The sequence below is a fragment of the Ixodes scapularis genome, unplaced genomic scaffold (genome assembly GCF_016920785.2).
Source record: "Ixodes scapularis isolate PalLabHiFi unplaced genomic scaffold, ASM1692078v2 PGA_scaffold5__190_contigs__length_132052651, whole genome shotgun sequence".
Classification (NCBI taxonomy): Eukaryota; Metazoa; Arthropoda; class Arachnida; order Ixodida; family Ixodidae; genus Ixodes; species Ixodes scapularis.
This window is the reverse complement of record NW_024609880.1, coordinates 128361226-128381660: the sequence shown is the minus strand read 5'-3', so window position 1 is coordinate 128381660 and position 20435 is coordinate 128361226. Positions and strand designations below refer to the sequence as shown.

Sequence of the window (20435 nt, the reverse complement as noted above, 5' to 3'; positions counted from 1 at the left end):
GCGTTCCGGGATGCAATCTTGCATACAAATTGGAGCTATATAAGCAATTTAAAAGAGCCAAACGAGATTTATAATACCTTTTTGAGCAGTTTTAAACATTTATATTGTACTCACTTCCCTGTAAAAGTGCGTAGGCTAACTGGAAAAATTCGTAAGCCGTGGATCACGCCAGAATCACGGAAGGAAATGAAAATAAGACATAACTTGTATAAGAACTTTTTGAATACTTGTACAGCCGATGATCTGACCATTTTCAAGCAGTACCGAAACAAAATAACAAAGAAACTACGATGTGCGCGAACGGAATATCACTCCTCATTTATAAACGATAAGAACTGTAGGCGTGACGTGATGTGGTCTAGATTAAATACAGTCCTGCCATCGCGGTTCCTCCCATACCCCTCTTTCAAAACTGCAAGTCAGTGGAAAAGAATTATCCGGAAGAGAATTAGCTGACGCATTTAATGACTTCTTTCCAAGTATGACTGTCGGCGATGACTCGCCTGGCACATGTTGTGATTATATAAATGTACAAAATGCTAGATCTTTGTTTTGCATCCTGTTACCGAGGAAGTGGTGATAATAGTAATCAAAAATATAAAGAACAGCAATAGCTGCGATATCGACGGCTTACAAATAAAGCCCGTGAAGCACGTAGTTCACATCCTTGCACCGATTCTTGCCAAGATATTTATTCAAGGTATAGTGGCTGCTGCTTTTCCAGAAAGGATGCAAGTTGCAAAAGTAACAGTTCTTTATAAAGAGGGGGAGAGAAATAATACGCCAGTCTCTATTCTGCCTGTTTTTTCAAAAGTATTTGAAAAAAAATTTTACATTCAAGACTTTTAAACTTTATCGATAAATGTAACTTGCTAACCCCGTACCAATTTGGCTTCCGTAAAAACAAATCTACTGAAGTAGCACCTACTTGAACAAAAAGAATACATACTTACACAGTTTGAAAGCAAAGCTATTGTTTGTCAAGGAAGTCAAGCCAAGTAAAAGACACTGGACTGTCGAGAAAGCCAAGCCGAGCTAAAGCCACAGGCGCAGAGATCCAGCCATGGCGTAGCCAGCGTAGCATCATGTAATCCGCTCTCTAATCGAATCAATAAACATCGTTCTCTGACATGGTGACAGAAGCGGGATCTACCAAGAAGAAGAAAGAAGAACCTCAGCAGAAACGATACAGCCACTGATTCGAGCGACGGAGCGAAGAAGACACCGTTAAAACAAGACAAACAAGCCGACGCACGTGAGCGCCGACTCCGAAACTGTGGAAGGTAGTCTAAATACGCCGAGGCCTCTTGATCTGTCGTCGCAGTCGCCAGACGTTTGGGACGACTGGCTTCAGAGCTACGAATGGTACGCAACAGCGATCCAGTTACAGAAGAAACCTCCCGAAGTTCAAGTAGCGAACTTCATGACTGTCATCGGCCCAGACGCACAGGACGTGTTCTGAACGCTCCCACTGAGCGAAGACAAGAAAAACCTGGACATCGTAAAGCAACGGTTCAAAGAGCACTTCCACCCGAAGGTCAACCATGCCTACGAACGGTACAGGTTCAATCAAATGAAGCAGAAAGAGGGCCAGACTTTCAACGAGTTTCTGACGGCCGCAAGACTACAAGCAAAGAAATGCAAGTTCGGTGAGCTGACTGACGAACTACTACGCGATCGCATTATCGTTGGCATCACCAACGACGATGTCAGAGGAAGACTGCTAAGCGACCCGACTGTCGACCTGCAGAAAGCCGTGAATCTCTGCAAGGCGAGCGAACAGGCGTCACAGCAGCTCAAAGAAATCGCAAACAAAGAAACGAGGACTGTCGACGCCGTCACGAAGAAGACAAAGCAGCTACCGAGAAAGAAGACTGTCGCGGAGACAAAAGAGCAGGCGCCGGCGAATTCGGGAATGGCAAGAAAAGCATGCAGCTTCTGTGGAGGATTTCACAAACCAAAAGAATGTCCAGCGTATGGCAAGACGTGTAACAAGTGCCAAAAGAAAGGACACTTTGCTGCAGTGTGCCGATCAAGCAGAAGTATGGTGCAACACAAGGTCTATGCCATCGACAACCACGAAGACCCTGAAGAAGAAATGTATGTGTCGGAGCTGAGAACCAAGACAAGCAAGACGGTGTGGCAAGAAGAAATCCAGTTCGAGTGTGGAACTAAAGTTGTCATGAAACTGGACACAGGAGCGCAATGCAACGTCCTTCCAAACAAGAATGTCCAAGCCATGAGACTACAAGTGTTTCCTTCGCCAGTCAAAAGAATCGCAACATACAGCAATCACAAGATGCAAGTGATTGGTGAGGTGAGCGAAACATGCACTGTCCGTGATGAGCCGGCGAAATTGAAATTCCTCGTCGTGAACTCCGACGTGACACCAGTTCTGGGTCAGAACGCATGCGAGCTCCTCAACCTCGTGAAGAGAGTGCACACAGTCCAAACAGCGCAAGAAGATGACGAAATATTTCAAGGCATCGGTTGCATCAAGAACTTTGTCTATGATGCCGATGTCAAAGAGGAAGCAAGCAAGAAGCTGGAAAACAAGCCACCAAGAAGAGTCCCATATGCACTTATGGATGAAGTCAAGCAAGAGCTCACGAGCATGGAACAGAAAGGAATTGTCGAAAAAATCACAGAACCAACTCCATTCTGCAGTGAAATGGTTGTTGTGAAGCAGCGAGGAAAGATCAGGGTCTGCATCGATCCAGTGGAACTGAACAAAGTTCTCATAAGACGAAACTATCCTCTCAAGACTTTGGAAGAAATTGTTGCGCAAGTCAGAGAATCCAAGCAGTTCACTCTGCTAGACCTCAAGAAAGGATTTTGGCAAATGCAAGTGTCAGAGCGCACCAAAAAGTATCTAGCCTTCAGCACTCCGTGGGGCAGGTACTGCTTTAAGAGAGTTCCATTTGGCATAGCCACAGCACCGGAAGTTTTTCAACAAGTCATCAGCAGAATCCTGGAAGGGATTCCGAACGCCGTCAACTCCATGGACGACATCCTGGCGTATGCCGAAACAAGCGAACAGCTGCAAGAAACTACAAAGAAGGTCATGGATGCTCTGAAAGAAGATGGCACTAAACTCAACAAAGACAAGTGTGTCTTTGACAAGCCTGCAGTCAAGTTTCTTGGCCACGAAATCACTGCAGAAGGACTCAAGATCGACCAAGAAAAGGTAGCCGCCATCGACCAGTTAAATGAACCAAAGAACAAGACCGAGCTACAGAGACTGCTAGGGATGATCCAGTGTCTCCAGAAGTTCGTGCCCAACCTTGCGGACAAGATTGCACCACTGAGAAAGCTCATCACCAAGGACACTGAGTACCTGTGGACAGAGGAACAGAGCAAGGCACTGACCGAAATCAAGCAAGCGCTGAAGAGTGCACCAACACTCGCACGTTAATGGTGCTATGACCCTTTCAGTGGACGCAAGCTCAAAAGCCCTAGGAGCTGTTCTCCTGCAAGAAGGAAAGCCTGTTGCCTACGCCTCAGCAGCAATGACGGAAGCACAACAGAACTACCCTCAGATTGAGAAGGAGGCACTAGGCGATCCGCTATGGCTGCCGGAAATTTCACCCGTATATCTATGGAAGACCTCTAACCGTCGAGACTGACCACAAGCCGATCGAGAGCATCGCAAAGAAGCCGCTGAGCAAAGCCCCTCCTCGACTACAAAGACTTCTCTTTGACGTACAGCAGTACGCACCAACAATCGTCTACAAGAAAGGAACAGAACTCGTGATCGCAAATCTACTGAGCAGAGACTGCATCAAGAACGAGTCGGCAGGTGCATATACAGATGACATACAAGTGATGGCAGCTGTACCCATGTCACCTGAAACAATGGAAGAACTAAAGAGGGACATTGCCCAAGACAAAGAAATCCAAGAAGTGATCCAAGCCACGAAAGAACGATGGCCAAGCACCACAAGAGGGCTCAGTGACCCAATGAAGCTGTATTGGTCATTTAGGGATGAACTCGCTGTGTATGAAGACATGTTGTTCAGAAGCGATCGGATAGTCATTCCGAAGGCTTGGAGAAACAGAATGCTCCTCCAGATCCACGCGGGACATCTAGGCATAAACAGTTGTCTAAAGAGAGCCCGCGAGACTGTATACTGGCCAGGGCTAACGACAGACATCAAATGCTACGTGGAAAGATGTGCCACATGCCAAGCAACTGACAAGAAACCAGCGAGAGAGCCACTTCATCTCAAAGAAATACCAGACCTCCCGTGGGAAAGACTAGCATCAGATCTCTTCAACTTCGAAGGAAAATCCTACGTTGTCATTGTCGACAGCTACTCTGGATACCTAGACTTCAAGAAGCTCTCAGGAGAATCGTCAAAAGAAGTTGTAAACGTCATGAAAGAGTGGCTAGCAACTCATGGCGTCCCCAAAGTGATTGAAACAGACAACGATCCCTGCTACGCAGCACAAGAATTCAAGAACTTTAGCAGAGACTGGGGCTTCCAACACTTGACTTCAAGTCCGAGGTATGCGCAGTCAAACGGTCTTGCTGAACGAGCCGTTCAGACTGCAAAAGGGATTCTCCGAAAATGCTCTCTGGATGGAAGCGACATACAAATGGCCTTCCTCAGTTTCAGAAACACGCCAAGGAGTGAAGAACTGGGTTCACCTGCACAAAGACTGTACAGCAGGAGGACAAGAACTCCAGTTCCCACACACAACAAGCTACTAAAGCCCGAAATAATCCAAAGCGTGCCGGACAAGCTGCGTCACGAGCGCAACCAGCAGAAGGCTTACGCTGACCAGCACTCCAAACGAGCCCCTGCCATGGCCCCAGGCGATAAAGTCAAAGTTTGGGAAGAAAACAGGAGATGGGTTCCTGGAACAGTCGTACGTCTTTCGGAAGAACCTCGGTCTGTGATAGTACAGACGCCAAAGGGACAGTACCGTCGCAATACGTCCTTTGTTCGTCCGACTAAGGCTGAGCTACACCACGCTGCAAAAACTCATACTACCAGCATCGAGCCATATGCGCCACAGCCTGTGACCGACAGCCGAGTGTGCCCCAGCCCCCAGCGAGAGAACCCGGCAGACTCAACCACCGTTACCAAATCAGGTCGCATAATCAAACCAGTCGTCAGGCTTGATCTCTAAAGAAAAAAAGGGGGATGTCAAGGAAGCCAAGCCAAGCAAAAGACACTGGACTATCGAGAAAGCCAAGCCGAGCTAAAGCCACAGACGCAGAGATCCAGCCATGGCGTAGCCAGCGTAGCATCATGTAATCCGCTCTCTAATCTAATCAATAAACATCGTTTTCTGACATTGTTGTTGGTATATTTGTGGATTATTCGAAAGCTTTCGATTTGGTAAATCATAATACATTGTTAAAAAAAGCTTGCATGCTATGGTATTCGTGGACAGGTGTTGTTGCTTTTGAAGTCGTACTTATCTCATCGAAAGCAGGTCGTTTAAATAAATAATATGTGCCCCAAAGTTCAACACGCGTCCTTTGTGGCGTGCCTCAGGGTAGCATACTGTGGCCGCTACCCTTTAATATCTATCTTAATGACATTGTGAACATCAACCCTATTGCCAAATTCATTATATGCGCGGATGACACAAGTATTTTCTTTTCTGGTAATGACATCTACAAACTTGTAGACGAGTGTAATTTTACAATGAAAGCAATAGAAACGTGGTCCGTTTCTAATTCCATGCAGATAAATGAAGTAAAAACTAACGAAGTCATATTCAGACAAAAAAAAGAAAAAAGAACAAGCCAGTTCCAGTACATAAAGATATCACCCTAAATTCACGTCCTATAGAAATAGTTGAACATTTTAAGTGCCTTGGTGTTGTATTTTCCTCCACTATGTCATGGGATAACCACATAAACCATATAGTAACTAAGATAACTCAGATCACAGGCATTATAGGTCGTATTAAATACCTTCTTTCCACAAAAATTTAGTTACTCCTTTATAATTCGCTCTTTTACTCTCATCTAAACTATTGTCAATTGGTATGGGGAACAACAACATTTTCAGACCTTCAACTTGTTCATATATTACAAAAAATAAAAATGTCTTCGGCATATTTACAATGAGCCTTATGGAGCGCCAAGTACAAACTTGTTCTACCGCTCCCATATGATTAGTGTATTCAACTTGCATAGATATCGATTAAGATTGAGGTATAAATTAGAAACACGAAACAATATTACTAACTTACGTGATCTGGCTCATCTTCAAATAAAGAACATAACTAGTTACTCAACAAGTGAGTGGGCACAGCAGCCACGCTGGAAGCAAGTCGACTGAAATGCCGCTCTTGTTTTTCATTGAGCAGGTATTGCTGACGCACGCATTTGGCTTGAGCTCGTCAGCAATCTCCGGCCAACAGCAAACACCGGGACTTCAACAATCTTCGTCACGAGCCACGGCAGGCAAGGATTCCCGTCATGGCCTACCGTTGAACGTAACCAATGGAAAGATCGGGAACTTGGAACCATGGGATTTCCCAGCCGCGGCATAAACCTGGATCCAGCAACGCCGTCCTTCAGTGGGCACAGCAGCCACGCTGGGAGGAAGTCGACTGAAATGCCGCTCTTGTTTTTCATCGAGCAGGTTAGTAGCCGAGAATATGGTAGCTGCTATAGAAGCGACAACAGGTTTCTATTCTTGCTGCTGTGCCCCAAAGTGTCTTGTTCTGTTTTGTACTATTTTCAAAAATTGATGTTGCTAATACTTTCTGAGGATGTCGAGACGAACCCCGGCCCCGATCTCGAAAATATGATGACAGAACTGCTTGAAAGTCAAAAGCAAATGGGCGATGACGTGAGAGACATTAAGGCTAACCAAACAAAACTTCAGGCAAGTTTTGATGGGATGAACAAAAGAATCGATGATATAGAAACCAAATTGGGTAAGGTACAAAAAAACGAAGAAGACATTGGGAACTTGGTTACTACGGTAAAGCAACTAGAAGAAACTGTGAAACTTCAGCAAAAAGCACTGGTGAATATGGTGGATAGGTCTAGGAAAAATAACTTGATTGTGTTTGGGATTTCTGAGCCAGAAAGCGAGACGGTTTAAAAATAGAGACAGTGGAGCGAATTCATAGGCTAGGGAAAAAACGTGAAAAACACAACCGACCTATAATAATGAACTTTCGGGACTACAACGAAAAAATACGGGTATTTCAGAACTGCAACAAATTAAAAGGTACCAAAATTTCTGTTCAAAATGATTACTCGCAGGCGACGTTAAGTAGACGTAAAATGCTTTGGGAAAGCACGAGCACAGAAAGAAACAACGGTTCCCGAGTTAAACTTTTCGACGACAAAATCCAAATCGATAACGACTTTTTCGTATGGGATGACAACACCGCCAGCCGAACAAAGCTGAGAGATAAGGTACAAAGTTCGAATCAGTGACAATCGCGGGAGACAAAAACAAAACCGCTCAGACTTATCAATATGAACGCTAGAAGTCTCGTCAATAAAGTTAGCGAGTTAGAACACATACTAATGCTATATAATCCGCATATTGTCGTTGTCACAGAAACGTGGCTCAACGCAGACATAAAAGACGAGGAAATACTACCACCTGCTTACAAGATGGTCCGAAAAGACCGCCCAACGCGGGGGGGAGGGGGGGGGGGGGGGGGCGCGGTGTTGCTGTAATTTTTAAAAAATCAATCGTGTGCCTTGTGATGGATGATCTTCCAGATACCGAAAGTGTATGGTGCAAAATTACTTTCTGTGACAAAAAGTATGTAATACGAGCGGTCTACAGACCTCCTGATTCCCCACTGTCCACGATGGAAATAATTTACGATTTCACAATTGCTAACTTCATTAACGAAGATAACTTTATTCTTGCGGGTGATTTCAATCTGCCCAAAATAGATTGGAGCAACCTTGAGGTAGGCAACGTAGACGTCAAATCATCTGAATTGCTTCTTGGTATGATATTTAACCTGAACCTAACGCAAGTCGTGAATGAGGCTACCCGAGCGGAAAAAACTGCAAGCTCCGTACTGGACTTAATATTTGTCGGTACAAATTTGAGTGACAGTGTTGTGTCTTCGCACGAGGGTATTTCAGACCATAAATTAGTCCCGATGACTTGCAATGTTGTATCATCAAGGGCGGCCTCTAAACATCCGGTAGATTATGTGCGTGACTTTAACAACGCCGACGACGTCGATATCTTGGATTATCTAGAACCATCGTTATCTAGATTCGATGACGCAAAGGACGGAGATGACCTGTGGTGCCGTTTTAAAGACATTATCAACCACTGCTTAGAACGTTTTGTTCCTAAAAGGAAAAACGTATTTATAGGCAACGTCCGCGGATTACAAGGGACATTATTCAATTACAGCGTAGAATAAAAAGAAGGCGAAAGCAAAAATGTATAAACCAAGGTGACGCTTCCCGTCTTTCAAATGAATTGAAATGCAAATTAAATCAGTCTAAAAAGCATTATTTTACTTCCGTTTTACCACAGTTTCTGAGGACGGCACCACAGAAATTCTGGAGATATCTTGCACCTTCAAAGGGGAAAATAGAGTATATTACGGAAAATGGTAAAAACATTTTAGACCCGAACACTATAGCCAGATTGTTCAACGAATATTTTGGCTCTGTATTTGTTGAAGCGAATATCACCGCGGATTTGAGCACTGGAGGTGCCGACTCGCTTCGATCAATGCCGGACATCACTATCACCGAACGAGGAGTATTTTCACTATTACTAAATATTGATTCCAAAAAGTCACCTGGACCAGACAATATCCCTAATGAATTTTTAAAACGATATGCAGAGTGGATTTCTAAATACTTGACAGTTATATTTCGGGTTTTTTTAGAACAGCATAGCCTTCCCAGGGATTGGTTGTGTGCCAGGGTTGTTCCAGTTCACAAATCGGGAGATAAGCATATAGTAACAAACTACAGACCTATTTCATTAACATGCACTTCCTGTAAGCTTTTTGAGCAGCAATTTCCAGAAGCCTTTACGACTATTTTGAAAGTTCAAAAGATTTTTTATAAAAACCAACGTGGATTTCGACGAAAGTTGTCCACAGTAACGCAGTTGCTTGAAACGTTTCATGATTTTTCGTGCTCGTCAAACGAAAGAGGGCAAATAGACGCGATTTGTCTAGACTTATCAAAAGCATTCGATCGGGTATCTCATGAAGGGCTTATAAGAAAACTAACTAGTTACAAAGTTAATGATCGCGTCACTCAGTGGATTAGCGCATACCTTAGAAATAGGAGGCAGTTCGTAGTTATTGATGGGGTTGCGTCATCTGTCTGTAGGGTGCCGTCGGGGGTCCCCCAAGGGTCAGTTGTGGGACCAGTGTTATTTTTATGCTACGTCAACGATTTGGCGGAAACAGTAAGCTCCAATATTACACTTAGGTTATTCGCAGACGACTGCCTGCTCTACACTAAATTTCGTAGCCCTGTAGACCAAGAAAACTTAAACTTGTCGCTCTCCTCAGTAGATAACTGGTGTCAAAAGTGGGGAATGAAGCTGAACCCGGGAAAGACTGTATTTCTCAGAATAGCAAGCAAAAAAAAAATCATTCTTACTTACAATTATAAAATAGGAGATGTGTCTTTAACAGTAGCTGGTCATTTAAAGTACTTAGGGGTAATGATAGCCTCAGATTTAAGATGGAAATTGCACGTAGATAGTTTGTATCGTAAGGCTATAAAAAGTTGTGGTTCTTGAAGCGCAATCTAAGGCATGCTCCGCTTAATGTAAAATTATCCGCATACACAACCCTGGTAAGACCAACTCTGGAATACGCCTGTGCTGTGTGGGATCCGTGTAGGAAGAACCAAATTGATAAGTTAGAAAAAATACAAAGATTGGCTGCCCGCTTTATCTGTTCGAGGTATGGTCGAACTGACTCGGTGACTTCAATGCTCAAAGAACTAAGCCTCCCTTTATTGTCAAGTCGCAGAGATATCGCCAGACTTAAACTTCTTTTTAAGCTCTCTCGAAGCGAGCTGAACATCGACACCTCCCGCTACTTGCTACCACGCTCGACTCGGCCATTGCGGGGTGTGCATAACAAGGCCTTTGAAATACAACGGGTAAACAATGACATTTTTAAGTATTCGTTTTCTGTTAGAACTGTTAAACAATGGAACGATCTACCAGAGGATACTGTAAATATAGAAAATATTGTTGCCTTTGAGGAAACGCTGGAGAAGCGAAGCTGTTTGGTGCTCTGAGTGTGTCTTTTGGTTATATTTCAAACATATTCAGAAAGTGTGTCAAAACTTGTGTGCTTGTATCCGCGTGGTTGTATTGTATACTTTCTTATACATTGTGAAATGTATTGATATGTCATTTTCTTCCACTCCTGTAACCGCCCTGAAAAAAGGGTGAACAGTATTAATTAAAAAAATAAAATAAAGACAGAGAAAATTGGGTAGTGCGTACACCTCGTTCGAACTATGGAAAAGATTGTCCAAGTTTCATACAGCCGTCTTTATTAAACAGATATCATCATCTTCTGTATTTTGATTTATTTACCTGTAAATACAGTGAACTCCGTAGAATGTATGAAACCGAGAGAGTATGATTTCGACAATTTTTTTTGTTTTGTTTAAATGTGTGCACCCTTAACATTTATGATCACAATGTTTTTTTGTTAGTTTTTTGTGAGTGTGTTGTTGCAATGTATTGTTACGATTACTTTTCTTCCCGCCTTTTTTGTTTTTGTTTTTCTCTTCTGTGAATACTTTAGCACGATGCTGCTTAGCTGCAAATATTAAGGGTCTGTGGACTCGTCAAGCTGCAATGCTGTAGCTTTTTTCCACAGCTCCTTCATCTTCTTTGTACAAGGTGAAAAATAAACTGACTTGATTTGATTTAATTTGACTTTCAATTTGCGCATTTGTTGTAAATAAATTTAACAGGGTGGTTTTCGCTGCATTTTATTTCAATGGGTTCAACGAGATGGCGACATTAGCACCAGATGACCCCAAGCCAGATTGTTTCTTGTTGCCATTTTCACGCGCTTGCAAACATAATTTACTCTCCTGAAAAAAAAAAAGGAAAAACTTCTGGTCAGCTTTCTTTCGCTACAGAACACCCCATGGAACCCAGGAAAACAAGATAACATTCGTCATATTTTAACAGTGTAACATATCAATGACATATAAAACAAATTCATTTACAAATCGAATCCATAGTGCCAAAAAAAAATACATATGTTGTTTCCATTAACACTTTATTGCTTTCCCATTAAAATGTACCGTATTTTCGCAAGTATTTTTGATGCTCCCGTACGTTGTTTTATTGATTTGAGAAAACAAAAAAAATACTTTAAACCATTTTTTTTAAGTTTTCGAAAAAAAAAATTTTCTTGCAAAAAAAACTTCATTTTTCTCAAAACGTGTTTTAACAACGCAGATTCTCATGAATCGGGTGTGTTTTCCCGTAATTCGAATTGAAACTTTTTTTTATTATTACTAAGATGTTCACACGAGATATTCTAAAGTCTTCCAGTGACATAATGCTTTAAAAAAAATAAAAAGGTTTCCTTTACCTTTCACACAAAACTAGAACCGCATGCGCATATTCCAAAGTCCTAATACACTATCATAACAAAAGAATCGTAAAACATCATTCATGGAAAGGGCATTTGGCAAATCCTTGTAAACTTCATTGACTTAAAACGAAAGAAACACACAAGAAGGCGAAACAGACGTCACGCAACACCATGTCGGCACGCACCACCGACGTCACAGCGTCAGGCGCCACCGTGATTCCCCACTAAAATTGGCAGATAAATTGTTCCGCTAAATTTAGCGGGGAATCAGTGCCACGTAGCGCTAACGTCACGCGGCACCATGTGGCACCATGTGGCACCATGTGGCACCATGGCGTCACTGTAGAGTGTCACCATGACTCCCCGATCAGGGGAGAAATTTTCGCTCTAAATTTAGCCCGGAATCACCGTCACGTAACACTCGCACCCCGGCCGTGACACGACGTCACGCGACACAGATTTTCCGTCAAATTCAGCGGAGAACGTTTCCCGCTAGATTTAGCGGGTTACGATCTACGCACAAGCACAACCCCTGGATCGGCTACGCACCCGCGCCAATAGATCGTTCAGAAGTGTCTGAACGATCTACGAAAACTCCCTAATTGAGAGTTGGTGGATCTGCTAAAACTCTATTAGAGAGTTTTAGCAGATCGTTTTTTCGCCCCATTAACGACACCCGATAACGATGCATGCCCAAGGCCGCCGGAGGGGAGAGGTATCGTTAACGGGGCGAAAAAACGGTCTGCTAAACTCTGATACCTCCGTTACCCCTGATATATACATAAAAGAATACGATGCATACGGAAAGGCAGTGATGGAGTATATAGGGTGTCGTTGTCGGAGTCATCGGAACTATCTTTTCAAACTCTCTACACTCGGGGACAACTTTTCTTAGCATTCCCGAGGAGAAAAGGAGAGCGCCCGCACAGCTTTAATCGGCGCTCAAAATGGGAGAGGGCACGGGTGCCCGTATTTTTGGCTTCGTTGCCAAGAAAAGTTGTCCCCGAGACGGCCATCACCGTAAGAAGTACGACCCAGCAGATGCTGCAGCTAGGTGCTGCAACTGGGCAGGCCATTTCCACGTAAAGTTACACGCAGGTGTTGTCGTCGACGTCTTCACATTCCTACTTTCTTCACGACCATCAGTGCACGTCTTGGCAGCGTCGCAGCTGTCCACGGTGGAAGAGCCAGGAGTCTGAACGGCACCGCATCGCCACGGGGGAGATGTGGCGAAGGTTCACTCGCATTTCTGGCAAAGGCCGCGATATGGCGCAGCATGTAAAGGGCCGATGAGGGCCAATCAAGGAGACGCGTCCTCATTCGGGCACACGTTTGCAATGCCGCGCGAAGATTCTAAACCAACAGCACTCCTGCAGGGAGATGCGCGGTGCTTGGGCAAACTTGTCACCCTGACTGGCCTTGGTCAGACGAGTCGAAAGAAACCTGGCCGATGACGGCCGTACCAATACTACATGAAGGCCAAAGCACCCCACCTTCCCTTCCCAAACATCAACACTAGTGGGTATTCAAAAACATGATAGCGCTTTAGACGAGAACAAAAAAGGAGACTGGACAACACGGAGCATCGTGTTGCCCTCGTCTCAAGCGCTGTTACGATGAAATCAGGCGCAGGCCTAGTTTTCTAAGTGGCATCGGCCGCACTCGTTGCTCCGGGGGAGCCCATTTCAAAGACCTTTCGAACAACAACCTTGTTCAGGCACATCTCTCTCCTTCCCCCGTGCTTCAGTCCACACACCCCTCACGCAGGCACTGGCCGTCATCTCGTCGGTGCACGGCGCGCGTGGCAGCCGTCTCCGGCAAACTGCCCTATGCAGGCCGCGTAGGCAAGCACGTGCGGAATGTACGTCTGGTCGTGCACGCCGGAGAAGAGGTGTGCCCAGGGGCCCGTCGCGTACACGGCCACGTCCTCGCCGGCGTGCGTCTCCAACCAAGCCGGAAAAGCCGCGTGCTGGACGTAGGACATCGATGCTAAAAAAGAAAAAAAGAAACAACACCATTAATAGACTATAGACAAAGCTGTACTTCGTCTCACCCTACGATGGACTAAAGGCAAACGCTACAGACCGCCAAATCTAATCACGAGCCACTTAGAGATTGTGCGGTATTTCGCTTCGATGCACGTATCGGCGCCCGCGTCTCGGATCAGGGGACGGGTGGACAGTGGTGCGAATCAAAAAGCGCTGAGTGACTCAACAATTTTACATCGCAAAGAAAGCCGCGACATATAAGCTCTTTGCAGCGTCGACGATATAGAAATGATGTGCCGCTTTTGGATCCGATCATTATTTGTCCACCTCTAATCAATGTTAAGCGTGTCAGAGTATAGCGTCGAACGTGATTGGACCTGGCAGCCCCTGGCTTTGGCCTTTAGTTCATCGTAGGATGAGACAAGGTATAGAGAGAAGTTTCGTTTATTTACAGCGCCAACCTATGAACTCTGGCAATTCGTTTGGCACTGTAAATAAAGAAATAAATGCTCGAAAAAGATGTTACGGCTGGTTGCACACAGCACTGTTTCCTGGAGCCTATTATGCGATAAATAATTGACAAACTTCGCCCGACGGCACGCTCGCTTTGCGCTCGACGTAGCAGCCGGTGTGCTGATGCCTAGAGTGCCTGCATACACACGCGCGCTTTTGCTTGAGTGGTGACATCTCAGCCATTTTTCCGCCCAACAGTTTTCTTATGCATTTTGAACTGCGCGCCATCCGGTGTCACTCAGCTCGAGCGCGTAGCTTTGGCTAATGCATGGACGCCATTTTACCGCCCAAGTCACGCACCTAGTGCGCGAGAGCGTCACGCGCTGGCACATTCAGGACAACAATGGATGTCTTCACCCTGAGACAGACAGACATGTAGGCACCCTAGCTGATGCCACACGCAGGGGTATTCACGCGACGGAGAAATCCCGGGGATTTCTCCCCGGCACGCGCATCCCACAACGAAAAAGTCAGGCTTTGCCATGTGCAAAAGCCTCGCGTTTTCATCTCGCGATGCGCGCGTGCCCTCGTGTGAATACCCCTGTAAAGTCGTTGATTTTTCGCGGCATATTCATCACGGGAGTCCAGCCTTCAGGTTGCAATATATTGCGAAAGCATCGGCTCGCGTCGACAGTAAGCGAGATATATAGGCTTCGAATGGACCGTGGCAATGTGTACAAGCAGTAGACAGGCATGCAACATTCGAAGCTCTGATGTTTTGGCGACTGAAACGTGATGTAACGTAACAAGACGCAAAGAAACGCTCCGGTGTGAATAGGCCTTTAACCTGCATAAGTGCTGATTCGCTAGTATGCGAAGAAAGAAATGGGGGAGTAAGGTTAAGAACTAAAAAATAAAACAAAGATAAACTAAGCAACAACAAATACTAGTCTTATTTACTTCAACGTTTAGATTATGTACAGTGAATGGACGCGTGTATTATTAAGATAATGAATCCGAGCTTTCGTGGCCCTATGTCCATCTTCAGAAGTTCACGAAGGGTCAAGAATTTGGTGCGCAGTACAATTTATTGATTTGTTCCGAGTTCCAGCATATCCTCACCGCTTTCCTTTGAGAGTCGTATGTTGTGTAACCGCATAACACATGGCTACTGTCTCGAATTAAAAAGCAAGAAGGGCACACGGGTGATGGGTGATTCTTCCCGGGCAATCAAATGCAAGAATTTCAATTAGTGTACATTACGTTGAAACGCGGCTCATACTAGGCCGTTGTAAGTGATCGCCTTGTGTGCGCTGCCATCCTTGCCTACTAGGTTGTGGAACGAGTTACGGGTATGCGCAATAGCCACGGAATCTTGGACTCCGCGCACGCAGCGTCTGATTTTCCGCATTTTGAAGCCTCTTGCGACGGCGTAGGATCGGATGCGCTGCAGCGGAGCCGGTCCGGAGCAGTCGCAAGAGGCTTAAAACCCGGTCTTGTCTCAGCTCTAAACATGAACCTAAACACCCAGGCCGACGCCATTTCCTTAGACTTCTATAAAGCGTTCGACCCCGTGCTGCATTCCCGTCTAATATCTAAGGCCTCATTCGCACAGCCGACTTCTCGTCCCGTCCCGGCGCAAGCAACGTCGGCGCCGTGCCTTAATCGGGACGCTGTGGGGGCGGTGGAGTGTTCGAACCACTGACCTCTATGACAATTGCTGGATCGCGATTCCCGCTCCCGCGAGTGAAGCCACCGGACGGCCATCTTGCTCATAGAGAAATTGTGGTTTTGCTAGCGTTGCAGAGGCTGGCGGCAGCGTGCTGAAGACATGGTTTCTACTCGTTCGTTGTCATTCGCCGAAGAACTTTTCCAAGACTCTGTGTAAGCGTTGAGACTTGCCGTTGAGAACACGTGGAAATTTTTACGAAAGCGCAGTGCTACAGGAAAATGACACAACTCGTCGAAAGCAAGTTTCGCCGGTCTCGCGATGGGATCAAAGCTTCTTTGGCACGCCGAAGTGCTGCGTCTCTGTGCCTTCAAATATACATTAATGATCTTCCGCACTCACTAACGTCCTGTGTACGTCTTTTTGCTGACGACTGTGTACTGCTCGGAAAGATCAACAACCCTGACGACCGCTCACATCTCCAAAGTGATATTGATCGGGTAGTTAACTGGTGCACAAAGGGCAAATTACCCTTAACCCAGCAAAATGTAAACTCGTTTTCTTCACCCGTAAACGCACAAATTCAGACTTCGCAAGCCTTTCGCAGCAACTTCAAGACCTCTATCCACCACTAGAGGAAACGAATGACCTCATTTTCCCCAGGGGCTCAGGAGCCCGCCGAAGACACCTTCAGATATTTTTTCTGCTATTTTTTTAAAAGGATTATGGATTATTAGGAAGGCCTTAAGTGTGACAAACACCAAAACAGCAAACTATAGTACCGTATATGGTTTTATGTGTGTGTGTGTTATGTGCATGTGTGACCATTAACCGTCAGCTTTTCTCCTCTTTTCTTCCTCTCTGCTTTCCTCTCCCTTATTTTCTTTCCCTGCTGTCATGACATTCCCCTCTATTTTCGGACGGGCCATCGTCGGCGACTCCCGCAAGACAAACTCCGCGGAGTTTTTCATGCGGGAGACGCCGACGATGGCCCGAAAAGATGAAGAGGACGCGTCCTCTTCACCTTTTCGGAATACCTACCTACCTATCTACCTTTCGTTGTCGTTTCTTTACCCTAAAATATTATTTTCTTAAACTTTTTTAAACGTTTATAATGAATGAAAATTGTGCATATATTCATTTGCATCACTTTAAAAAAAAAGGTAATGTGACATCAGTTTTGGTTTCGCTTCCGGTTTAACTGTGTCTTATGACGCGCCTCTGAACTTGGTTTGTTACGCATATGTACCCTGTAACACCGGACAACTTAGTTATGCTCAATGACAGTTGGGAAATGCTAATGAAGTTTGTCTTGGTGAGTGTAGAGCGCTAGTGTAACTAGGGTATTAGACGGCGTTTGATCGACTGGTAAGGCCAACTCACTGGTTTCGTCTTCTGTGAAGTTCGTCCGCTCCTTCCTGCTATTCGGACCATTGCCGTACGCGAGGGATGTGAACGGCAGCTGGTCCACGTCCGAGTAGCCTGCTATGCCTACAAAGAAAGTGCGCGAAAGCGAGGAGACCATTGTAAACACCTTAATACGATGTATAAAATCGAAATTACTTAAGGATGAAGGCTCGTTCACACAATTATGTCGATTGCGTTGCGCTGTGTTGCGTCGTGCAGGTCAGCACCTCCCCATTGGCTCCTTCTAAGAGTCGCCATAGCAACAGCAAGACGCAAGCAGTCTTAACGAACTCAAACGCAACAGTGTGAATGAATAGTAATTTGCTCAGTTGCGTAAGGGTTATCGGCTACGCTGGTGCAAGAATGTAAAATTTAAGTAGGTACATCAAAAAACAAAAAAAAAATAATAATAATAACCGCCTCAGACACAGGGAGAGGTAACAAGACGACACACCGAGCGCTACTTACAGCTGGATTGTTTATTAAAAAACGCATATATGTACTGGCATATCATCGGGCTCTCTGCACAGGAAGGCGGATTCTTTATCAGATAGGTGCAGTGACGCTGCGCTCATGCAGCATGTTTCCCCCCTTGGACGTATTGACCCTTTTTTGTTTGGCAACAAACCCAGTGGCACCACGTATTGGGTAACCCCGACACACATCCGGTTTACGTATATTTCCTCATTTTTTACTCGTCATTCTTTTATTGTAAGAGGGAATTAAGTCTGATAGGGCTACAAACGATCCATTTAAGAAGATAGCATGTATGTTTGACTTCGCAAAAGCTACGAAACCCGCCGTCTAGTTCAGAACTGGAAGTGGTCGGGGGATATTTGCACACTGGCGGCACCACGTTTCAACTCACGCTGGAAGAACTTCCAAAGTGTACGCCAGTTTTATTTTTCAGTTTTACAGCAAGAGCTGTTAGTGGCCCGTTTCCCCGTTTTTCGACGGCGTGAGCGTAAACGGCGAGTTTCCCCGGCAAATTTAGCGGAATAATGAACGTGACGTGACCTGTGCACCAATTCAGATTCCCCCTCTAAATTTGGAGGGAAATGTTACGTCACATGACCTAGGCATTAAATCAGTTTACCCGCCAAATTTGGCGGGAACACACATCGAGACCTCGCAATCATTTATTCATGAACAATATATCGACGCCAAATCAAGGCAATGTCCTTTGAATATCAGATCTCCGTATATGACGCACGATCAGCGCAGTGTCAATCGATCGCCATCGTCATATCGTCGAATAAGCAGCACAACTTTCGCTGTCAAAAAGCATCACTATCAGTGATTGCCGCGCATATTTTTCCTAGTATTCTTTTTTTTTTTTTTTTTCAGATGGGGAGCACTTGGGAATGTGTCCATGCGTATGGCGAGAGTGCCCGACAGGGAGTTCCTGACAATGACCCGAACTCCCTTTTGGTTCCTGACATTGACAGGGTACGCGAGCATGCCATGTCTGTTAGGAACTCCCCCTCGAGTAATCTCGCCATACACCGCGACAAATGCCCAAATGCTCCCAAACAGCAGCAAAAACAACAACAAGAAGAAAATATAGATATATATCAGAAAACTGAAAAACAAAGGTCAAATAAGTTTAATAACGCAAGGGCGCGGAAACACACAGACTGCGCACTCGAAAAGAAGGGAGGGGGGGTGTAGTTTTACACCCTTTTGTCCCATATAAAGCACCCCAAAACTTCAGTTCCACGTAGAGCGCGCTGACGTCGAACTGACTGCCCCAACTTTTGCGAGAGGGTTGATGACGGTGCGATATAACATAGGAAACAGCTAAAGTACGTATCAAAGAAAAAAAAAACAAAAAAAAAACACAAGTTTTCCACTTGAGCCTAAAAAACCCAGATAACCTTTTTTTTTTTTTTTTTACAGTCAGTCGCACGCACATTGGCGATTTTAATAGGTTGTACAACTCGGCCAACAAGCCGCTCGTGAAGGTTGGCACCATCGGTTGAACGTAGTGCGTTGTACGTCGAACTGAAGTTTTGGGGTGCATTATATGGGACAAGCGGTTCTTAGAGCGCGCAAACGCCACCGTCACCGCACCCATCTAATAAAGAATATTGCATTCCTGTGCCAAGAGCCCCATGATACATAGTGCATATAAAGTGTGTGCTTTCAATAAACAATCCAGTTGGAAGTAGCGCTCGGGGTTGTCTTGTTCCCAGTCCCTGTCTTTGAGGCGCTTATTCTTCTGCCGTTTATGAAGTAGTCAATGGGCGCTGCAAAATCAAATTATTTGGGCATGTCCGGCGTCCTCTCAAAAGCAGACGTTTATAAGAGACTTCGACACAAATGCAAGCTTCTAAATGGCGTCGTGGTCTGAACTGAATTTAACATTCTAAACAATGGCGTCGGCTGGACAAAACTTCCTAGTAGAATAGTATAAAAACACAATCTCTGTTTATTATACGAGTTTCGCAAGGCAGATGTCGACCCTATGAGCCTGCCAGTTTAATGATTAACTAAAAATGCATGACCCTGTGGAAATATGACATGAGGCTTAAAAGGAAGTATGTATTTCCACGAATAAAAAAAACGAGTAAGCCGGTGTTAATCCAGAGTAGAGTCACAGAGATCGCTGCGACACGTCACGGCGAATTCCTTGGGCAGCGTCGTCGCGTTCACGCAGGAACAAAATGAACATCTAGCCGTTGGCTACATCTGGCAACGACGGCATTTTGTTATCGGCTATTTCTTCCGGAGAGCGCGTCGGGTACTACAAAAACACTATACTGTCGAGACCGGTTATAACGAAGTCAGCGGGAATCAAAAATCACTTCGCTATATCCGCTATTTTGTTATAACTGACTTCGGATATAACGAAGTGCAAAAGGAAAATGGGAAATCCTGATTGCCTCGCTGTAGCCGCTATTTCGTTATAACCGAATTCATTATAACCGCCCAGGTAGCACCAAACATTGTAGTAACGTTATTTTATTGTTGTGTATGTTTAAATAACGTTATGTGTTATACCTAAACATTAATGTAACGTTCAATTTAAACATATTATGTTTTAGTTGTATTTGAAACATTAGTATAACGTTCCAGCATAACATATAATGTTATATGTTGTGTTATTAACATTAATATAACATCACATATGTAACTGTGAAATAACGTTAAAAATAGAATGTTCAAATAATGATTTTGGAACATTTATTACTAACGTTATTTCTGTGTTAATATTGAAACGTTAATGTAACGTCACATATGTAACTGTGAAATAACGTTAAAAATAGAACGTTCAAATAATGATTTTGGAAGATTTATTACTAACGTTATTTCTGTGTTAATATTGAAACGTTAATGTAACATCACACATGTAA

General features: G+C 44.6%; 1 protein-coding gene and 1 pseudogene across 1 annotated transcript in view; one reads left to right on the top strand and one right to left on the bottom strand.

Annotated features, from left to right (window-relative positions):
• The first annotated feature begins 7570 nt into the window (after positions 1–7570).
• On the top strand, positions 7571–8057 carry LOC120837900 (annotated as a pseudogene).
• Positions 8058–12363: 4306 nt separating this feature from the next.
• Positions 12364–20435, bottom strand: part of LOC120837895 (alkaline phosphatase) — a 35251-nt gene continuing 27179 nt past the window's right edge. Inside the window, exons 7-8 of the mRNA XM_040207529.3 lie at positions 17056–17163; positions 12364–13551 (exon numbers count right to left, since the gene is read on the bottom strand). Of these exons, the coding sequence (XP_040063463.1) occupies positions 13340–13551; positions 17056–17163 (320 nt within the window). The 3' untranslated portion in view covers positions 12364–13339. The remainder of the gene's footprint in view (positions 13552–17055; positions 17164–20435) is intronic.